Source organism: Poecilia reticulata, linkage group LG15, assembly GCF_000633615.1.
Source record: "Poecilia reticulata strain Guanapo linkage group LG15, Guppy_female_1.0+MT, whole genome shotgun sequence".
NCBI classification, from domain to species: Eukaryota; Metazoa; Chordata; class Actinopteri; order Cyprinodontiformes; family Poeciliidae; genus Poecilia; species Poecilia reticulata.
This window is the reverse complement of record NC_024345.1, coordinates 7,638,903-7,655,490: the sequence shown is the minus strand read 5'-3', so window position 1 is coordinate 7,655,490 and position 16,588 is coordinate 7,638,903. Positions and strand designations below refer to the sequence as shown.

Sequence of the window (16,588 nt, the reverse complement as noted above, 5' to 3'; positions counted from 1 at the left end):
TTGTGGCCAGTCACATTTACCAAACAGCACCACTCTTCAAATTAGGATGAACAAAGAAAACAACAATATTTGAGTTAAGAGACTAATATTTTAATTTCAAGTTGCATTATATATTGAGATGTGTTATTGCAGGGGCAATTTCAGGGTAGGTGGTCCGTGACTGTTTGTTCAATGGGTTAAGTGGTCCTTGGCCTGAAAAAGTTTGAGAAACACTGTTGTAGGAAGAAGTTACTAAATCGACAAACAATATTTTTGCTGTTCTTCATTTTATTTATTTATTTATTTGTCTTTTTGCGCTGAATAGAAAACAGAAAAATACAAGAAATTGTCTCAAAGAAATGAATGAAAGAAATTAAAGAAATAAAAAAACTTCTCAAAAATAAATATTTGTTAAGCTGAACTCAATGGAAACCTCAGGTTTATATTTTTTAATCAAATTTTCTCAAATAAACGTCTTTGATGATTATTTTTCTGGATTTTTTCTCATATTTTCTTTTAGTTTTTTTTTTTGTATGAAGTATTTTATCAACATTAATATTCCCAAATTCTTCTCAAAATATTTGTTTTAAATAGATTTGTTAGCAGTTTTTATGTAATTTTTCTGTTATTAATATTAAAATACCCAAGAATTTGTCACCTCATCGGAAACCTCTGATAAATCCTGCATGGATGGATTCTTAAATCCGGTCCAGAATGAGACCAGTTTTGTAGGAACCACGCAGGCCCTTTAAATCTAACTTTTCTCCATCCTGTTGGGAAACAGAAACATTTACAAAACGTTTATATGAAAATGTGTAGAAAAATGCATGAAAATTCAGGGCAACCAACAAATTTATGCTTGAGTAATATATAATCAGTGATTCTGGTGCTTATGATGTAGTTCAGCTCCAAGGGGTCTCCAAACATTAGCTGGCTGGAAGCTAACCAGATAAAAAGCGCTCTCTGTCAGCATAACTCTGCTCTCCCAGCCAACGTGAGCAGCCTGTTGATCAGCACATAGAACAGCGTCCCTGCTGTACATGCAGCGCTGGCCTAAACGTCCTCAGGGAGTCACTCAGACACACACACCCACAGTGGGTGTGTACACAGTGGCCTAATGTACGTGTTTTGACCAGTCATGCTTCTTTCCCACGCCAGCGCTGAACCCTGGACTGAAGCCAGCAGATCCCGTTCTCAGCTTAATATTAAAGTCAAACATCTAGCTTTGTCATGCTAACACACATTTGGTTGATCTGGGACTCTTTGCAACAGATGCTTGTGAGATGCTTTTGAATAAAATGATTGGGCAAAGTCATGATTCTGAGTCAGTTAAAATTTTTGAAGTAGTTCCCTTAAAACCAGAAACATAAGTCCAGTTTTACCGAAGTAGAATGTGTCTGATTTTTTTTTTTATCACAAAGAGCACAGCTAAGTCAATCTTTTAAAAATAGAAACCTCCAAGACATTGGTACCACAGTTAAAGCATGAAAAATGAGCCTAAACCAGTGTGCCCCAGCCATGGTTCTGAAGGTGCCGCATGCTTGAGGTGTTTCATTCAGGCCAGATGATTCCAGCTGATGGCTGATTAACAGGCATTTGCTGAAGTCAATAATCTGAACCAAAACGTTGTTCTGGTCAGAAAAAATCCAAATACAATCTGTGGAAACACTAAACGTCACCCTGAACACACAATCTTCACCATGAAACATCCCCTGGGGACTTTTTTCAGCCAGAACAGAGAAGATGATTAGAGTTTACATGGAGATAAATGCATCAAAAGGACAGGAAAAACCCCTAGTCTTCTGTTGGCTCTAGGACAGAGTTTCATCTTCAGAGAAGGACCTAAACATCCAGGCAGAGCTACAAGGAACAGTTTAGATTGAAGCGTATCCCAGTAACGGCCTGATCTTTGACAAGACTTTTGAAAATGATTTTCTCAAACAATTTATATTCAACTACAGTTCTGTAGCTGAATATAAATCAGTTGTGGTGATGAACATGAGTGCTATATATATATATAATATATATATATATATCCACTTTTTTCTCTGCAGTGTGCAGCAAGGGTCAGGCAGTGAGTGGTCAGTACCGTATGCTGGCCAAGAACGGCGGCTACGTCTGGGTGGAGACTCAGGGAACCGTCATTTACAACAGCCGTAACTCTCAAGCTCAGTGCATCATGTGCATCAACTACGTCCTGAGGTAGTGAAGACTTTCTGAGCAAAATGCCTGGAAGAGTTTGTTGTTCTGACTCCTGGAAGCTTACTGTTTGTTCTCACACGGTGCAGTGACGTGGAGGAGAAGTCAGTCATTTTCTCCTTGGAGCAGACAGAGGCACTGTTCAAGCCGCCAAATATGAGCAGCTTCTTCACCACTGAAGGAGCCAGCAAGAACGCAGAATCAGGAGCTTCTCTCTACAAGAAGTTCAAGACAGAGCCGGAAGATTTGGCTCAACTGGCTCCGACTCCTGGAGACACCATCATCTCCCTCGACTTTGGTCAGTTTGAACCTCTGACAATTTTCTGGAAAACTTTTGGGATGTTTTTGCTCTCAAAAAAGACACTATTTGTTTCACTTTTGTTTTCTTCACCTTAGGTTGCACTGAGTTTGAGGAGTCCCAGCAGCCAGCGTCTTTCACCCCAGTGTCTTCTTCGCCCATGCCCCCTCCTTTATGTTGGACAATCGAGAGCCAAAAGCCGGCTCCTGTGGCCACAGCTCAGACCCTGGCTCCAGATCCTGGGGACGCACCTAACAGAGCTGGGGCATTCACTGTGCAGCAGAAACCTCCACCGGGCAGCGCCACCCCGAGCCTCAGCAGCTGCTCCACGGTGAGGAGGAGGATGATCAGGAGGAAGACTGAGAAGCCCCATTGTTTTGTTGAATGGCTTAATTAGGCCGCCACTGGTTGATTGAGTTTATATCCTGGATTATTCGGTCTGTGTTCAGTGAGGTCAATCAAAGCGGCCAAAGTGTGTGAGAATATCGGGGGTGGAAGTTTGGATGGATCAGACTGTTAGCTTTCAATGGAGCCTTTGTCATGACAAATCTTCTGCTCCTCTTCTTTTCTCTCATGTCTTTTACCTCTTTGTCCGTTCTCCCGGCTTCTCCACTCATCTCATTTTGCCGTTTTCCGTCTGCAGCCCAGCAGCCCAGGTGATTACTACAGTTCAGTGGAGAGTGACCTGAGGGTGGAGCTCACTGAGAAGCTGTTTGCTCTGGAGACTGAGGGAAATGACAGCACTGCACACACAGAGGTGCAACGCATCATATCCAGTGGGAACCAAACATCCACTTCAGGGTTTAACAACAAAAATCAAGGCAGAATTATTCCATTTCAGGGCCGTAATGCTAAAAAGTATTTAAAATGCTTTTTAGAACATTTTATAAATCTCTGTTAGTGTACAGTTAACTAGTTGAGAATTTTAACTACCAATAATCAAATATAGCTTACAATTAATAAAACAAAAAATAGCCTGTTAGGCCAGGTGCCAGGCTGCCGAGCAGATGCTAACTTTAGCATTATTATATTATTATCTTTTTCCTCTCCGATTGAGCATTTTGTTGTTAAAAATAAATCTAAAGAATATGTAAACGGTCCAAATGACTAAAATGGGAAACATTTGTTCTGAGTTGAGAATGTTTTAAGACGCTTTAAAGGTCGGAGTTTTAGACAGATTTTACAAAAGGTAAACATTGTAAAACATGAATACAGTGGAGCCCAGATATTCATGACGGTTTGGGACCACAGTCATCTGTGAAAAACTGAAATCCAAGAATACTTCATTACTGGCATTTTTTTTAGCTATTCCTTATCTGCCCCACCAGTGCATGAAATGTGACAACATTCACCTCTTTTCTATTAATATTCACCACCCCACGCACTGATACTATTACTGCTCAGTAAGATGACATTACTTTTAGGGTTTACCTTCTTTCTTTTACATACTCCACATAAAGATTAGATCTAAATAAACCTGTGCTACACATAAATGTAACAACAAAATTATTCTCAAGTTATTTCTCCTTTTTTTGCTTAATGCGCATCCAAATTCTGCCAGATGAGCAATTAAAAACTGGTAGAAGCTTCTATCAACTTATTTCATCCTTATCACTCAACTTTGTCTGATAAAGGAATTATCAGACAAACTTTACCACAGGAATTAGTTTGTTCAGCAACTATTTTCTGTTTTACTTCAAAATAAGAGTAGAATATTATGTCAGACACCAGACAAAGTCATGCTGGCAGACTTTGACTAGAAATGCTGCAGAGATTTAATGTCAGTAAATGTTCTGGCTCTATATCTTATAAAGTGAAGTTCTTAATCCACTAATTATTAGCAATCTCTACTAACTCAAACTCATGCAATTTGAAATAATCCATTGCTACTTAATAAACACAATTTGGTCATTGTCAAATTGTTACAGGATTCCATAAATTAAAATATCTTCTGTATCAGTTTGTATTTATATTAATGTGATTTTTTTTTTGCTATTAATGTTTTAGTTGAGCGTAACCTTTTACCCATTTTGTTTGTTTCTTCTTTTACAGGAGGATTTGAGTGACTTGGATTTGGAGACTCTGGCTCCTTACATCCCGATGGACGGAGAGGACTTCCAACTCAATCCGATCATTTCGGAGTCGGAGCCCCTGAAAGCGGCTCAAGTGGGGTCCCTAGGTAGTCTGAGCAACCTCAACATTCACCAGAGCTGCAACAATGTAGCCAGCCTCTTCCAGCCACTCACCGGCCCCCCTCAGCCTCAGAACCGCTACCAGCCGCAACCGCAAGCATCCTGGGCCACGGGTGGGAGGAGAAGCTCCAACCCGGGCGCCATGGAAATGCGACAGAGGTTGTGCATGATGCCCCCGATACGGAACCCCCCTTTCCAAGGCCTGGCTGGCACACCGTTGTCTTCCATGCAGTGGCCTCCGGACCCAATAATAACCTACCAACAGCGGCAACGTCCGCCAAAGGCCTGTCTGATTGACGACATGTCGGGCGAAGAGCACCCGTCCTGCCAGCAGAACACATCACATCTAGTGCACAAACAGAGGTGAGGTTGCGTCAGAGCACATTTTATTAAAGCTGCAGTGTTTAACTTTTATAAAAAATGTTTTTTTTTTACATATTTCTTATCTTCATGTTGTGATAGTATGAGATGGATAATCTGTGAAAAAACTGAGCTTCTCTCTGTGTCAACTGCAGTCAGAAACAGCCAATCAGAGCCAGGAGGCGGGTCTTAGCATTGCCAAATACTCTCGTGCTCAGAACCCTGCCTTTTCAGCTGGTTTTCCACAAAATAGCCTGCCACAAATGCTAAGGCTAGTTAGCATAGCAACTCATGTTTCCTGGAACAGTGAGTTATTTCTCCACCAAGAGCAGCATGCATGAGGATGATTGACAAGATTAAGCCCCTCCTCCTGGCTCTGATTGGTTGTTTTTGGTGGGGAGTTGTGTTTCTTTAGATGGCAATAAGAGGTGGAGAGATTGATGTTTTCACAAATAGGGTACGGACTTCCGTTTTAGCACTTCCGCATTTTTATGCCACACAGAATGGTTCCGGTGCACAGGCAACAGTATGTTAACAATAGCTCCTCAGTCCTGCAGGACTATTAATGATGCCTATAGAATTATTCAAACGTCCTGAAACGCTCCAACAACAAAGGATTTAAGCTGGATGTGTCAAAACGTATTAACTTCGAAGGTAAGTTAATAAATTGTTTGTATTCATCATAATGCCTCATATGTCTGATGTAGCTAACAGGGGCAAGCTTACAAAGGTGCTATGTAAATGTTAAGTGTTTTGATTATCTGTGCATTGTGCAATCTACATATCTATGCTTTATAGATAGATAGATATATATCTATATAAACATATATAGATCTGTCTATATTGTGCCCAAGCTATCAGTCGAAGCTTCCGAATGTAGCATCTAATTCGGAAAATAGCTAAAGGGCGATTACACTTAATTTTTCACTATCTTGAGCTTTTTTAATGTGTTGTATTTTAAAAACTATAACACCTAGACATTTCAAACCTAAGTAGATTGTTCTGTACTAACAGCAGAATAAATAAAACATTTGTGAAACCTTCTGATTTGTGAAATTTGTAAAATGTCAATAGATTCCAGAACACATTARATCTCAATTATTAATTTGRCATTATTTATCATTTTAACTTTCCGTTTTCTTTTTTWWAATYTTTATTATAGTTGGAGTTGGACAGTTCTGTTTGATGGCTTCCTGGAGGGAGATTGGCTGAGCTATTGTTGCCAACAACTTTTCTCCTGCTATTAACGTTTTTGCTTTTCTTTATATAAAGTATTTCTATCAGTTACTCTTTTTTCGTTTTGTATACAGTATTTGTTTCTACAGTATTTTTTTATTTTTACCTTAATGCTTACCTGGTCAGTTGAGGTGGAAATGTACATCCTCTTGATTACTGACAAATGTCAGAACCACATGGACTGAGCTGGTTACATCAGATCAATCTGAATCTTTATTTATCATTAAAACAGCTGTAATTTTAAGACATTGTTATAAAATTTCATCTTTATTCTGCTGTAAGGATGACTACATTCTTGCAATTAAAATTTATTGTATCCTGACCGTAATGCTCCCTTATACAACTCACTGAACAGATGATTGAAATAAAGGCACTTTTTAAAAGTATTTTCTGTGATTTTATTATAGAAATTGAGGACGGGAGGAATCGATTAAATCAAATCTGGTATGAAAAAAAATCTTGTATCATCCAGCCTTATTCAGCATATTAAATTATATGACTAACAACATATTACTTAATTACTTTATTAATTTCTTTGCTGGTATGACCTAAATGTGTTACATTTTAACATCTCACTTAAATTCCTGATCTACATGCAAATACTTGATATAACGTAAACACTGAGAAAAGGGGAAAAAGTTTGTGWAATGTAGAGAATTACAAATGAGATAAAATTTTATTGTGGGTACAAACAGGATAGTATACCAGGAAGTATATTATATATATAATATACTTCCTAGCAGCTAATCAGACATCAGACTTGTTTTGCCTTTACTGGTGATGAAAACTCGTCACTCTGGAGGAGAGGAAGACCGGCTCAGCCCCGTCCAGGATGACTGCAGTGTCAGGGTAGCCAACAAAGTCTGCAGGTAGATTTTTGCATATCTGGTGCTCTGGCTTCAAGATCATAGTTTAACCAAGTACTGTAAATAAAAAGTCAAGTACTGTAAATAAAAAGTTAGTCCACGTTGTGATTATCCGGCAGACCATGGACTGATGGATGCTGTCAGCTGGTCCAGGTGCTTGGATCCAGTGGAAGAAAGGTAATCGGCACAGAGGCTCAATCATGATTCAGAAACGCATCACGAGGTGTTACGATGCAAACCTGAAAAATTAAAAAGAAAAAAAAACTAAGTGTCCATATTTAGCTGCACAACGTAATCAAAACGAATAAATCCTCAGCTCTTTTTGAGAGTTTCGCTTGAAAATAAATTGACAATATCTCAGGAAATTAAATGTGTAAGTGAAATAGTTCTAGTATCACAAAGAAACTGCAAAAAATGTTTCAGAGGTGTAATAACACTGAAGTTACTGAGTAAGAGTGAACTAAAATACTACTTAGAAAATTCATGTTAAAATCTGAATACTCTTTTGAAAGTGTGCAGCTGAAATTAATTTAAACTACTAGCAGGCAAAGCACAGTGTTCGCCTAATATCTGCACCAACAGTAATACAAAAAATGATGCATATAAGAGGCACTAGTTTATAAAAGTCGAGGCAAACCTAAGTTTGCCATTTTAAAAACAAAAAGCAGCAGGAGGATGTAACTTCATAACCTCATTTTTTAAGCAGAATCTCAGAGGGGAAAAAAGAGAAATTACGTTGTGTAACGCAAGAACAAATTATAGCAGCCAAGTGGAAAAATTCACTCTAAAGTGGATTATAATTATGAAACAGATTTGTACCATTTGTTCTGTGGGTTTTTTATGTGGGTTGGTGCCACTTAAACTGCTGTAAAGCGAAGGTTTTGGACCTTAATCTGACTGACTAATTCGGGTTGAAGCATTGCTGCTCTCTGCTGTTCTTAAATTACCTGCTCGGTATCGGAGGGGCTCGTCGCTCCGACTGCATGTTAAATGTATTTTATATAATTGTCACATAAAAAAAGCTAAGGAGTTGCCTAAAAATAATTTCATACTCCGTATAACACAAACGAAAACATCAACACACGTATTGACTCACCTTGTGCCGAATCGCTGCCTCTGTTCACAGCCTGTTCCCGTAGCAGTGGGTTTCCTCCGGCATTATTTTCCTCCAACAAATTAATCCAGTGAGCGAAGCACGTACAGCTGCCTTTTAACCTCCGTCTTCCCATTTCTGACGCTGGATCTTCAATATCCTCAAGCTTTGAAATAGCAGGCAGCTACAAACCGGGTGTTAGCTGTAGTGGCTAAGTTTTGGCTACAGTCCTCTGTCGCCTAAATATCAGCAGGAAAATGAAAAAAACTAAGCACCGGATGGTACCGGCTAACACAACGGCACACCACAAAACTCGGTTGTTGTACCAGTAGCTCACAGATATTTTAAGTTTTGCGTCTTTTTCATGGTAGAGATCTTGCAGCTTTGGGTAAAAACAATAGGAGCAAGCAGGACCCGGAACCAATCTATGTGGCATAAATTCAAACGGAAATACGTCACCACCTCTCGTGGCATATACTCTATTACTTGTCTCATATCAAACTGTTACAACAAGGTGACAACAAGCAAATATGATAAAATCATATTTTTGTAAAAGTTACTTACTGCAGCTTTAAGAGTTTTACACCATGTTCCAAAATATTATGAAAATTGGATTTAAGTGTCATAAAGATTTAATTTTTGTTGTTCCATTAAATTCGTAGATCTCAGGGTTCTTTGAGTCACTATAATAAATTTCAGATACCTATGCTTATTAGTTTGCCAGGTGATCTCAATTAAAGGAAATCTACTTAAGAAAGATGTTCCACATTATTAAGCTGTCTTCAGGTTTCAAGCAGTATGGGAAAGAAAAAGGATTTCTCTGCTGCCAAAAAGCATCAGATCTTGTCTTCAAATTAAGAGAGCAGCTGTTAAAATACCTTTACAAAGCAGCAAACAGTTATTTGAAGCCGCTGGTGCCTCTGGAGTTCCATGAAAATAATGGTGTAGGATCCTGCGAAGGATCAAACCCTGTAGTAGCATAAATCTACTATTTAGGGCACCATGAACCAATGCTCACAAGCAGAAATGGTTGCAGTGGACCCAGACATACACGAAGACTAAGTTTAAAACAGTTTTGTTCACTGATGAATGCTGTGCAACCCTGGATGGTCCAGATGGATGGAGTAATGGATGAGCGGTGGATGGCCACCACGTCTCAACAAAGTTGCCACTGCGAGGTGGTGGAGTCCTGCTTTGAGCAGGAATCATGAGGAGAGAGCTGGTTGCCCCCTTTAGTATCCCTGAAGGATCACTTTCTTCCATGGCATAAAAAGAAGAACTGTACTTTATGTAGCAAAATCATCTTCATGCATGACAATGCACCATCTCATGCTGCAAGGAATACATCTGTGTCATTGACTGCTATGGGCATAAAAGGGGAGAAACTCATGGTGGCTCAAGCAGAAACTATCCACAAACTCACAAGTTCAAGAAGGTGATGTCGTATAAGGAGTCTTATGTTAATATGTAACTAGATCTGTTAAGATATTTTTGATTGAAATAGCTTTTAATTTCAGTAAATGTGATCACTTAATGCTGCACATTCAAAAAATGACATTTTGCAGTTCCTTAAAACTCAGAATGTGTTCATGAATATTTGTATTTATTGGTTTGTAAAGGTCCATTGATAATTTTGTGCAAGCCTACAAAGAACTGGATCCAGCAAGAGTGGCCATGAATAACAGCATCAAGCGTACCTTCAACCAGATGGCACTGGTGAGTTTTCCCTATAAAGTGATGCTCCCATTTTGCGGCCAATTTTTTATTTTATTTGATCCAATAATTTTTTCTTTAACAACTATAACTGGCAGCTTTTACAGTCTTTTTTAGTGGTCATTATTCACTAAACTACTCAGGCGTACTGCGCTCCAGTTAGCGTAAAGGTCCATTTTTACCACCGCATACAGTGTGTAGATTAAAAGATATGGTGGGAAACAAGGCAAGGCAACTGCCACCCCCTGTCACCCTAGTAGATCAGCTCCTGACCTATACCTGGCCAATTTAAGTACAGACAAGGGGGAAATTATTATTATTTTTTTTATATTTAATTAAAAACCATTGAAGTACAAATGACCATATTTTACTATTGCTCCTTTTACAAAAACATAACATCCTGGTTTTGAAAGCTAAAACTAGGATATCGACTACAAACATTTACTGCTTTGCTCCTGTGCATGTCATTAAGAGCTGAAAAGATTTGAGCAGTTTGTGCATTTAAAATTTTTTATTTGATCATTAGAAGGATGGATGGCCTTACTGCACTTTTTGCTTTTCAGGGTGAAAGAAAGCTGACTGATGCCATATGGAAGAAGATGAGGGGCGATGGCTGCATGGACCGCTCCCTCAGTGTGGGGTCACTCACAGGTATCTTTCTGTGTTTGTTTTTTCACTCACCTGGTTGTTCTAAACATCCGTGAGTCTTCATGTTAACTTGTGTCTCTTTTCAGAGTCGGCGACGATGGGCCGGATGATTCCAGGCATCGGGCCCCCATTCCCCGCCTCGCTGCAACAACACAGGACGTCACGGTATCCAGGGGACGGGATTAGTGGGCCAAACGATAAACCCTTTTCCAGAAAGAGTTGCAGCTACACGGAGTATAACCTGATTTCTTCAGGTACAAATGTACTATGCTACATGAACTCTGTAGTACTGTAGTATCAAATAAGCAATTTTCTTTCATACATTTCACGTTACAGGTCATTCATACTGACCTCAAAAAGTAGGTAAAGAAGGTGAAACCTGCAGAAACCCTGTTTTTATTAACAGTTGATTATGCATGTCCACACGAGATTGTGTTTATCCTGACTTAAACCTCAGGATCTTATAACTGATGGCACATTCTTGCTGCGTTTGAAGCAATTCTTGCTAATGTTTCCATCTGAAAAATTAGCAAAGTGACCAAAAGCAAGACGTTCAAACTTCCCCTGCCAACATTTTTGTTTATGTCCTCTTCCAGGCATAGCAAGTCGTTTGCTGGGTCCTTCGTTTGAGCCCTCCTGCTTGCCGCAGCTGACCCGCTATGACTGCGAGGTCAACGTCCCACTGCAGGGCAACCTCCACCTCCTCCAGGGCTGTGACCTGCTGCGAGCCCTGGACCAGAGCACCTAAAGCCCGCTGCCTTTCACCGACTCAAACCCACTTTAGAGCCTGAATATCACCCCTGAGCCTCAGCCCGCAGTCTGTTACTTCTGCCTGTTCTCTGCCTCTAAACCTCTTGGGGCCGACTTCAGAGCCCTGAGACGAAGCTACTTGTAGAGCACAGTATCCATGACCACATCCTGCCTTACTCAGCCCCACACTCTTCTTCCTGCCCTGCCTCTAGTTCTCAGCATAAACTAAAGCATGCAGTATAATACCAGGCTCAAGCTACATTTATGTTTTTTTCACCCTAAAATACTGCGGTATAAACCAGGTGCAGGTTGAGTGGAAGAGTAACCAACCAACATCAAACAGGTCAGCATGGAGAGGAGAAAAAGGTCAATGCTGGTATTTAACAGATTATATCATGTTGCTCTCACTTGTGTTATGTATTAAACTTTTGTCAGGATGTCTGGAGCTGCAGCTGCAGTCCCAGGCCTTGTAGCTTTGAGGAGAACATATTCTACCTACCCATCAGCACACACATTGTGCTCTTTTGTTGTTTTTGTTTACCAACTTTAGCCTTTCTCATCAGCTCGCATCATCTTCGACCTGAGGCATCGTAACACAAACTGGTCACAGCATTAGACCTACTTTATATTTTTTACTTTAGCCTTCATCGGTCTGTACTGACATGATTCCTTCTGCTTTTATTAACCAAACTGAATTGATGCAACACTGCTGTATTAAGACTAGCCTTCTCGTGTATTTTGGGTCCTTACTCAGTCAGCTAGTAGATTCTTCTGTTTGTTTCTCATAGTGGTATAACATGTACTCCTGTGTAAGTTAAATATAAGACATTTCTGTCTTAAATCAGATTATTTTGAATGTGTCTGTGTTAATCTATAATAACATCCTATATGACAACAGGGTATTTCTTTCTTATTGTGCCGATTTTATTCACCAAACTTTCAACTTGCACATAATAATTGGATTTGCACACATTTTTATATGAGATAAAAAAGCAGCAGTGGTGTGCACAGATGACTGGGGAGGGCGGAGAAATACAGATCTGTTATTATATTTCATGGTTCTAGAGTAATTAAATCCATATGGTTTTAATTCCATTACAAATCAGAGATTTGTTCCTAATTTCCGATGTCTAGTTTTGTTTGTTCATAAACCTTTCGTTGCTAGCGGAGCAGAGATAACATACCAAAACTGAGTTTTTATTTTAAATTAAGACAAAATGATAAAACAGCTTCTAGCACTTTGTGTTTGCTATGATGGCTGCTTGCATTACATAGCTAGCTAGCTAGTTAGCTCTTATTTCATCGCTTGGTCAATTGACTCCGGGTTAGTTCGTTCATTCAAAAGTCCCAGATGGTTGTTGTAGCAGCCTGTATGAACAGTCGATATGTCTTGGTATAAAATATGGTTTTCTTTCTAGAAGCTTCTGACGTCACTGAGTTTGTCTGTTAGCTGTATACTTACTGATCTGATAAATGTCCTTTTTTTATTTTATTCCAAGCTATTCATCACTCGAAGTTAATCAATATAAAATTGTACAATAGCAGTCGATTTGTCTGTGCATCTCTTGCTACTAGTTTCCAATTCAAGACTGACTTAATATATATTTTTTAAATCCCTTGACTGAAAAAAAATCAGTAAGTAATCATTTTCAAGGAATACATAAGTATAACTTTTTAGTTTTTCTTTTCCAAATACTGAAGAAGAAATGAACAAATACAATGGTGGAAAGGGCAATTTTCAGTATGGGGAAAAGGTATAAATAAAAGGAATTTGAGATTGTAAGAGAGGTTTAAAGATTGAGATTTAAAGGTGTTTTTGACAATCACTCAGGTTAATCAGAGGGCGTGTGGAGGGACTGAAATGGGCATCTTGGCCAATCAGGACGGCACTTTAACTATGTAGAAATGTTTGAGGGTTTTATGGGTTCGGCTTGTAGAAAAAAAGTCATACAGTTTCAGTCGCCTCTTTAGAGTACTGAGGTCAGCCCATGCTTCTGTGCTCACCGCTGTGCAAACTGGACAGAGGAAGAAGAAAGTCACAAATTTTTCACATTAAAAGTGAACGTTGTATAAAAGCAGCACCCTGTGAAAGCAGAGTTTATATACTTTACAGTTATCAGACAAGGCCAGTTCCTGTTTTATTCTCACCAGAGTGGCTTGCCAACACCAGAGAGCTTTGTTACAGAATATTATTCCTCATAAATTTATTTCCTCCCTGACAATGTCAGTATGCCTTCAGTGAAACTTATTTCTCTCCTTTTTTCCGTATTTTTCTGCGTCTCGCTGTCTGTTTCCGAAGCTAATGTCTTTGTGTGGTGACCACTTTTAAAGTATAGAAATTATACACATACATGTTATGTATTTAAAATCAGAACTAATGTTGAACATGGTGTTTTTAGTGTTTATTGTGTCCTGGTACTTTGTCCTCAGTCGCCCCTCTTCATTAGATGCTGTTTAGATAAGAACTCTCTCTGGGCCAATTCCTGTCGTCCTGTTTCCATGTTGTGGTGTCGGACTCCACCCTCACCTCCCCATCCCTCCCCCTCCTGTTTTCTTTCCTCTCTTTTATTCTGAAATATCTGTTAAATCTGTTGGCTGGCCAGTACTGTTGTTCTTACTTTTACACAAAAAAAGAGGAAAAAAACAAATCAGACCCTAGGTGTGTGCATGGTTGTTTGTCCTGTGTGTCTCTGTGTTGCCCTGCGACTGGCAACCTATCCAGGGTGAACCCCGCCTCTCGTCCGGAACGTTAGCTGGAGATAGGCACCAGCACCCCTCCCGACCCCACTGAGGGACAAGGGTGTAAGAAAATGGATGGATGGAAAACAAATCAGAGTAAAAATGTTGAACATGTGTTTTCGAAGTTTCACTTTTCAGACATGTAGCATTTTAAATATTTTAAGGAAAGTGAAGTTGCCACATAGTTGCATAGTTTAAGTAGCTTCTATAAAATAATGGTGCTTCATAAACCATGTATGTGTCATTTTTAGAACTTTTATTACATGTTCTTGTCCCATTAACACTGAATTTTTTTTTTATTTTCTTCTTTGTTGTTTTTTTTTGTAATTAATATTATTTGAACCCATAAAATGTGCCTTATCATAACATGTATTGAGTTCACCCTTCAAGTGCACAGTTTGCTCCCTCCAAATAACTTTTGTGAAAATATTTTTGGTTACTCTGCTCCAACGAAATATTTACATTTTACATGTGAAACAGCAGTAGCCTTATTGTTGTTATTATTAGCATGGGCTGGTTATCACTATCAGCTAAAAATTTATAAAAGGACTTGAGTTTCAAGTGGGATATCTGTAAAGCGGCAACCTGCAGGCTAGCCAGATTATCAGGTTTGAGTTGTTCATAAGGAGCAGAAAAGACGAACAGCTACAACATTAACCGCAAGAACTACCACTGAAATTCATGACATCTAAGAATCTAGGAATCACAGTCAAATTAGTAAAAGGGTACATATTTTTATAACTTTGACTGATGATTTAATCACTCCTTCACATCTTCCCTAAATATCCAAAAATCCCATGTAAAATAAAAGCTCAGTTTATACTGAGTTTATATTATATGATTCCACTATTTGACATTTCAGAAGTAAATTTGCTTCATTTAGAAAAATATCTCGTTTTCCAATAAAAAGTTGGATGAGAGGCTTTTTTGATCATACTGAAATTGGTTGATATAAAGCTGAAATGGAAAAAAAAATGTTCTAGATGTTGCCATGAAAAAGAAACGAACTTCTCATGGAAATGGATTCCTTAGTTCCTCACACAAACAGGAATCTGTCAGATCTGCTGATGAAGCTGCTCTTGTTTGAAAGGTTTTAGGATTAGCAGGAAAAGATTTGACTGCAGGGAGAAGCTGAACTTTTATTCTAGTTTGGATGAATGCTGAAGTGAGGATTTCCTGGCAGTAATGCTATAGGTAATGGCAGTAAGGTGCATGTATGTTACAGTTAAAATCTAGCAAAACTTTATTTCCTTTAAGAGTTTCAAGAAAATCATCAAACAGGCCTCTTTTTTTCAGTACAACACTTTACTTTACTTTAATTGCAAGCCAAATGTTATGTTAATTGGGAAAGATATGCCAGTATCACACATTTTATTGCAGATTTTATACTGCAAAAATAACCTCATCTTACTTCAGAGTCAATAAATCAAATCTCTGATAGTTTTGTTAAATTTCATTTACATCTGAGGAACAAAATGGAAGACAACTGTTCACCCTTTCAAATTAACACACTTCTGGTTTGTGGTCAGGCTAAAACTAAATAAAACAAACAAACAAACAAAAAAAATCAAAGTATGCCATCAGGTCACAAAACCTTAACATGAATGCAACCTTCAGTTGTTATGATTTTACTTTTATTTTTAAATATTGGTGGTACCATTCTGTCTTTTGTAGGCCAGCCCCCAAATAAAGTAAAAGTCAGAGCAAGATTAACCTTCCTCTATGTTTTCACACATTCACCTAAAATAATTACTTTTACAAAACATGAGAATTGTTTTAACACAAAGTTTTCACAACAATTTCATCACTAATCAAATAAGATGTTCCTCGTCTTTCAAAGTGGAAAAAAGTCATATCTGTTTCTGGGATTATGTGTAAAATTATGTATAGAAAGTAGAATTTTTGAATTACTCAAATAACTTTCCAGTAAAAACAAAAAAGCACCTTACTAGATATTTGTTCAAATGTTAGTTGTTGGAAATAAAAGTGCAATATTGTCCAGTCGTTAAGTTGGTGTTTTTGGAGACCAAAGAGAGATGACTGACAGGAAACCAGTATGGTGAATAAAAATCAAACCAGAACAATTCCTGAGATGGATTATGTTGTTCTTTAAGCAGCTCTTGACATTGAAACCACATTAAAACAATGAGCTGCACTACTGAATGTGGAGAGGGTTGGCCAAGCATAAGTTGAATTAGAAACGTTTCCCTAGAGGAGAAATCCCACCTCCCATTTAGATGAGCTTCTGCTCTGACAATTTCAACCAGAAACAAAGATTTCAGAAAATTTGATCAAAGAAAACAGAAAAACAGCAATTTTATATTTAGAAATACAAAAAAAACCAAAAACAAAACAAATAAAATGTGGGAAGCAAATACTTTGGTATTTAAAATAGACAAGGCATTGGCATTGTATTTAACTCAACATACTGTGCTCCTTGAAGGGTTTTACCCAAAAAGTGACAAATGGATGTGGTGTGAAGCCTTGCTCTTCCACCGTCTCATCGTTTTTCTTC

The 16,588-nt window shown here is 38.5% G+C and overlaps 1 protein-coding gene across 1 annotated transcript; it reads left to right on the top strand.

Annotated features, from left to right (window-relative positions):
* Positions 1 to 2,039: 2,039 nt before the first annotated feature.
* On the top strand, positions 2,040 to 13,737 carry LOC103476630 (endothelial PAS domain-containing protein 1-like). Its single transcript, XM_017308890.1, has 9 exons — positions 2,040 to 2,181; positions 2,268 to 2,476; positions 2,575 to 2,807; positions 3,120 to 3,233; positions 4,529 to 5,031; positions 9,843 to 9,939; positions 10,500 to 10,587; positions 10,671 to 10,838; positions 11,181 to 13,737. The coding sequence occupies exons 1-9, from the start codon at positions 2,072 to 2,074 to the stop codon at positions 11,330 to 11,332; spliced, it is 1,674 nt and encodes a 557-aa protein (XP_017164379.1). The 5' UTR covers positions 2,040 to 2,071; the 3' UTR covers positions 11,333 to 13,737.
* The last annotated feature ends 2,851 nt before the right edge of the window (positions 13,738 to 16,588 follow it).

Excerpts from the sequence above, each read along its gene's own strand:
- LOC103476630 (XM_017308890.1), top strand. The coding sequence starts at position 2,072 with ATGCTGGCCAAGAACGGCGGCTACGTCTGGGTGGAGACTCAGGGAACC. Across the intron at positions 3,234-4,528 it reads ACAGCACTGCACACACAGAG|GAGGATTTGAGTGACTTGGA; the intron begins GTGCAACGCATC and ends CTTCTTTTACAG. Across the intron at positions 9,940-10,499 it reads CCTTCAACCAGATGGCACTG|GGTGAAAGAAAGCTGACTGA; the intron begins GTGAGTTTTCCC and ends TTTGCTTTTCAG.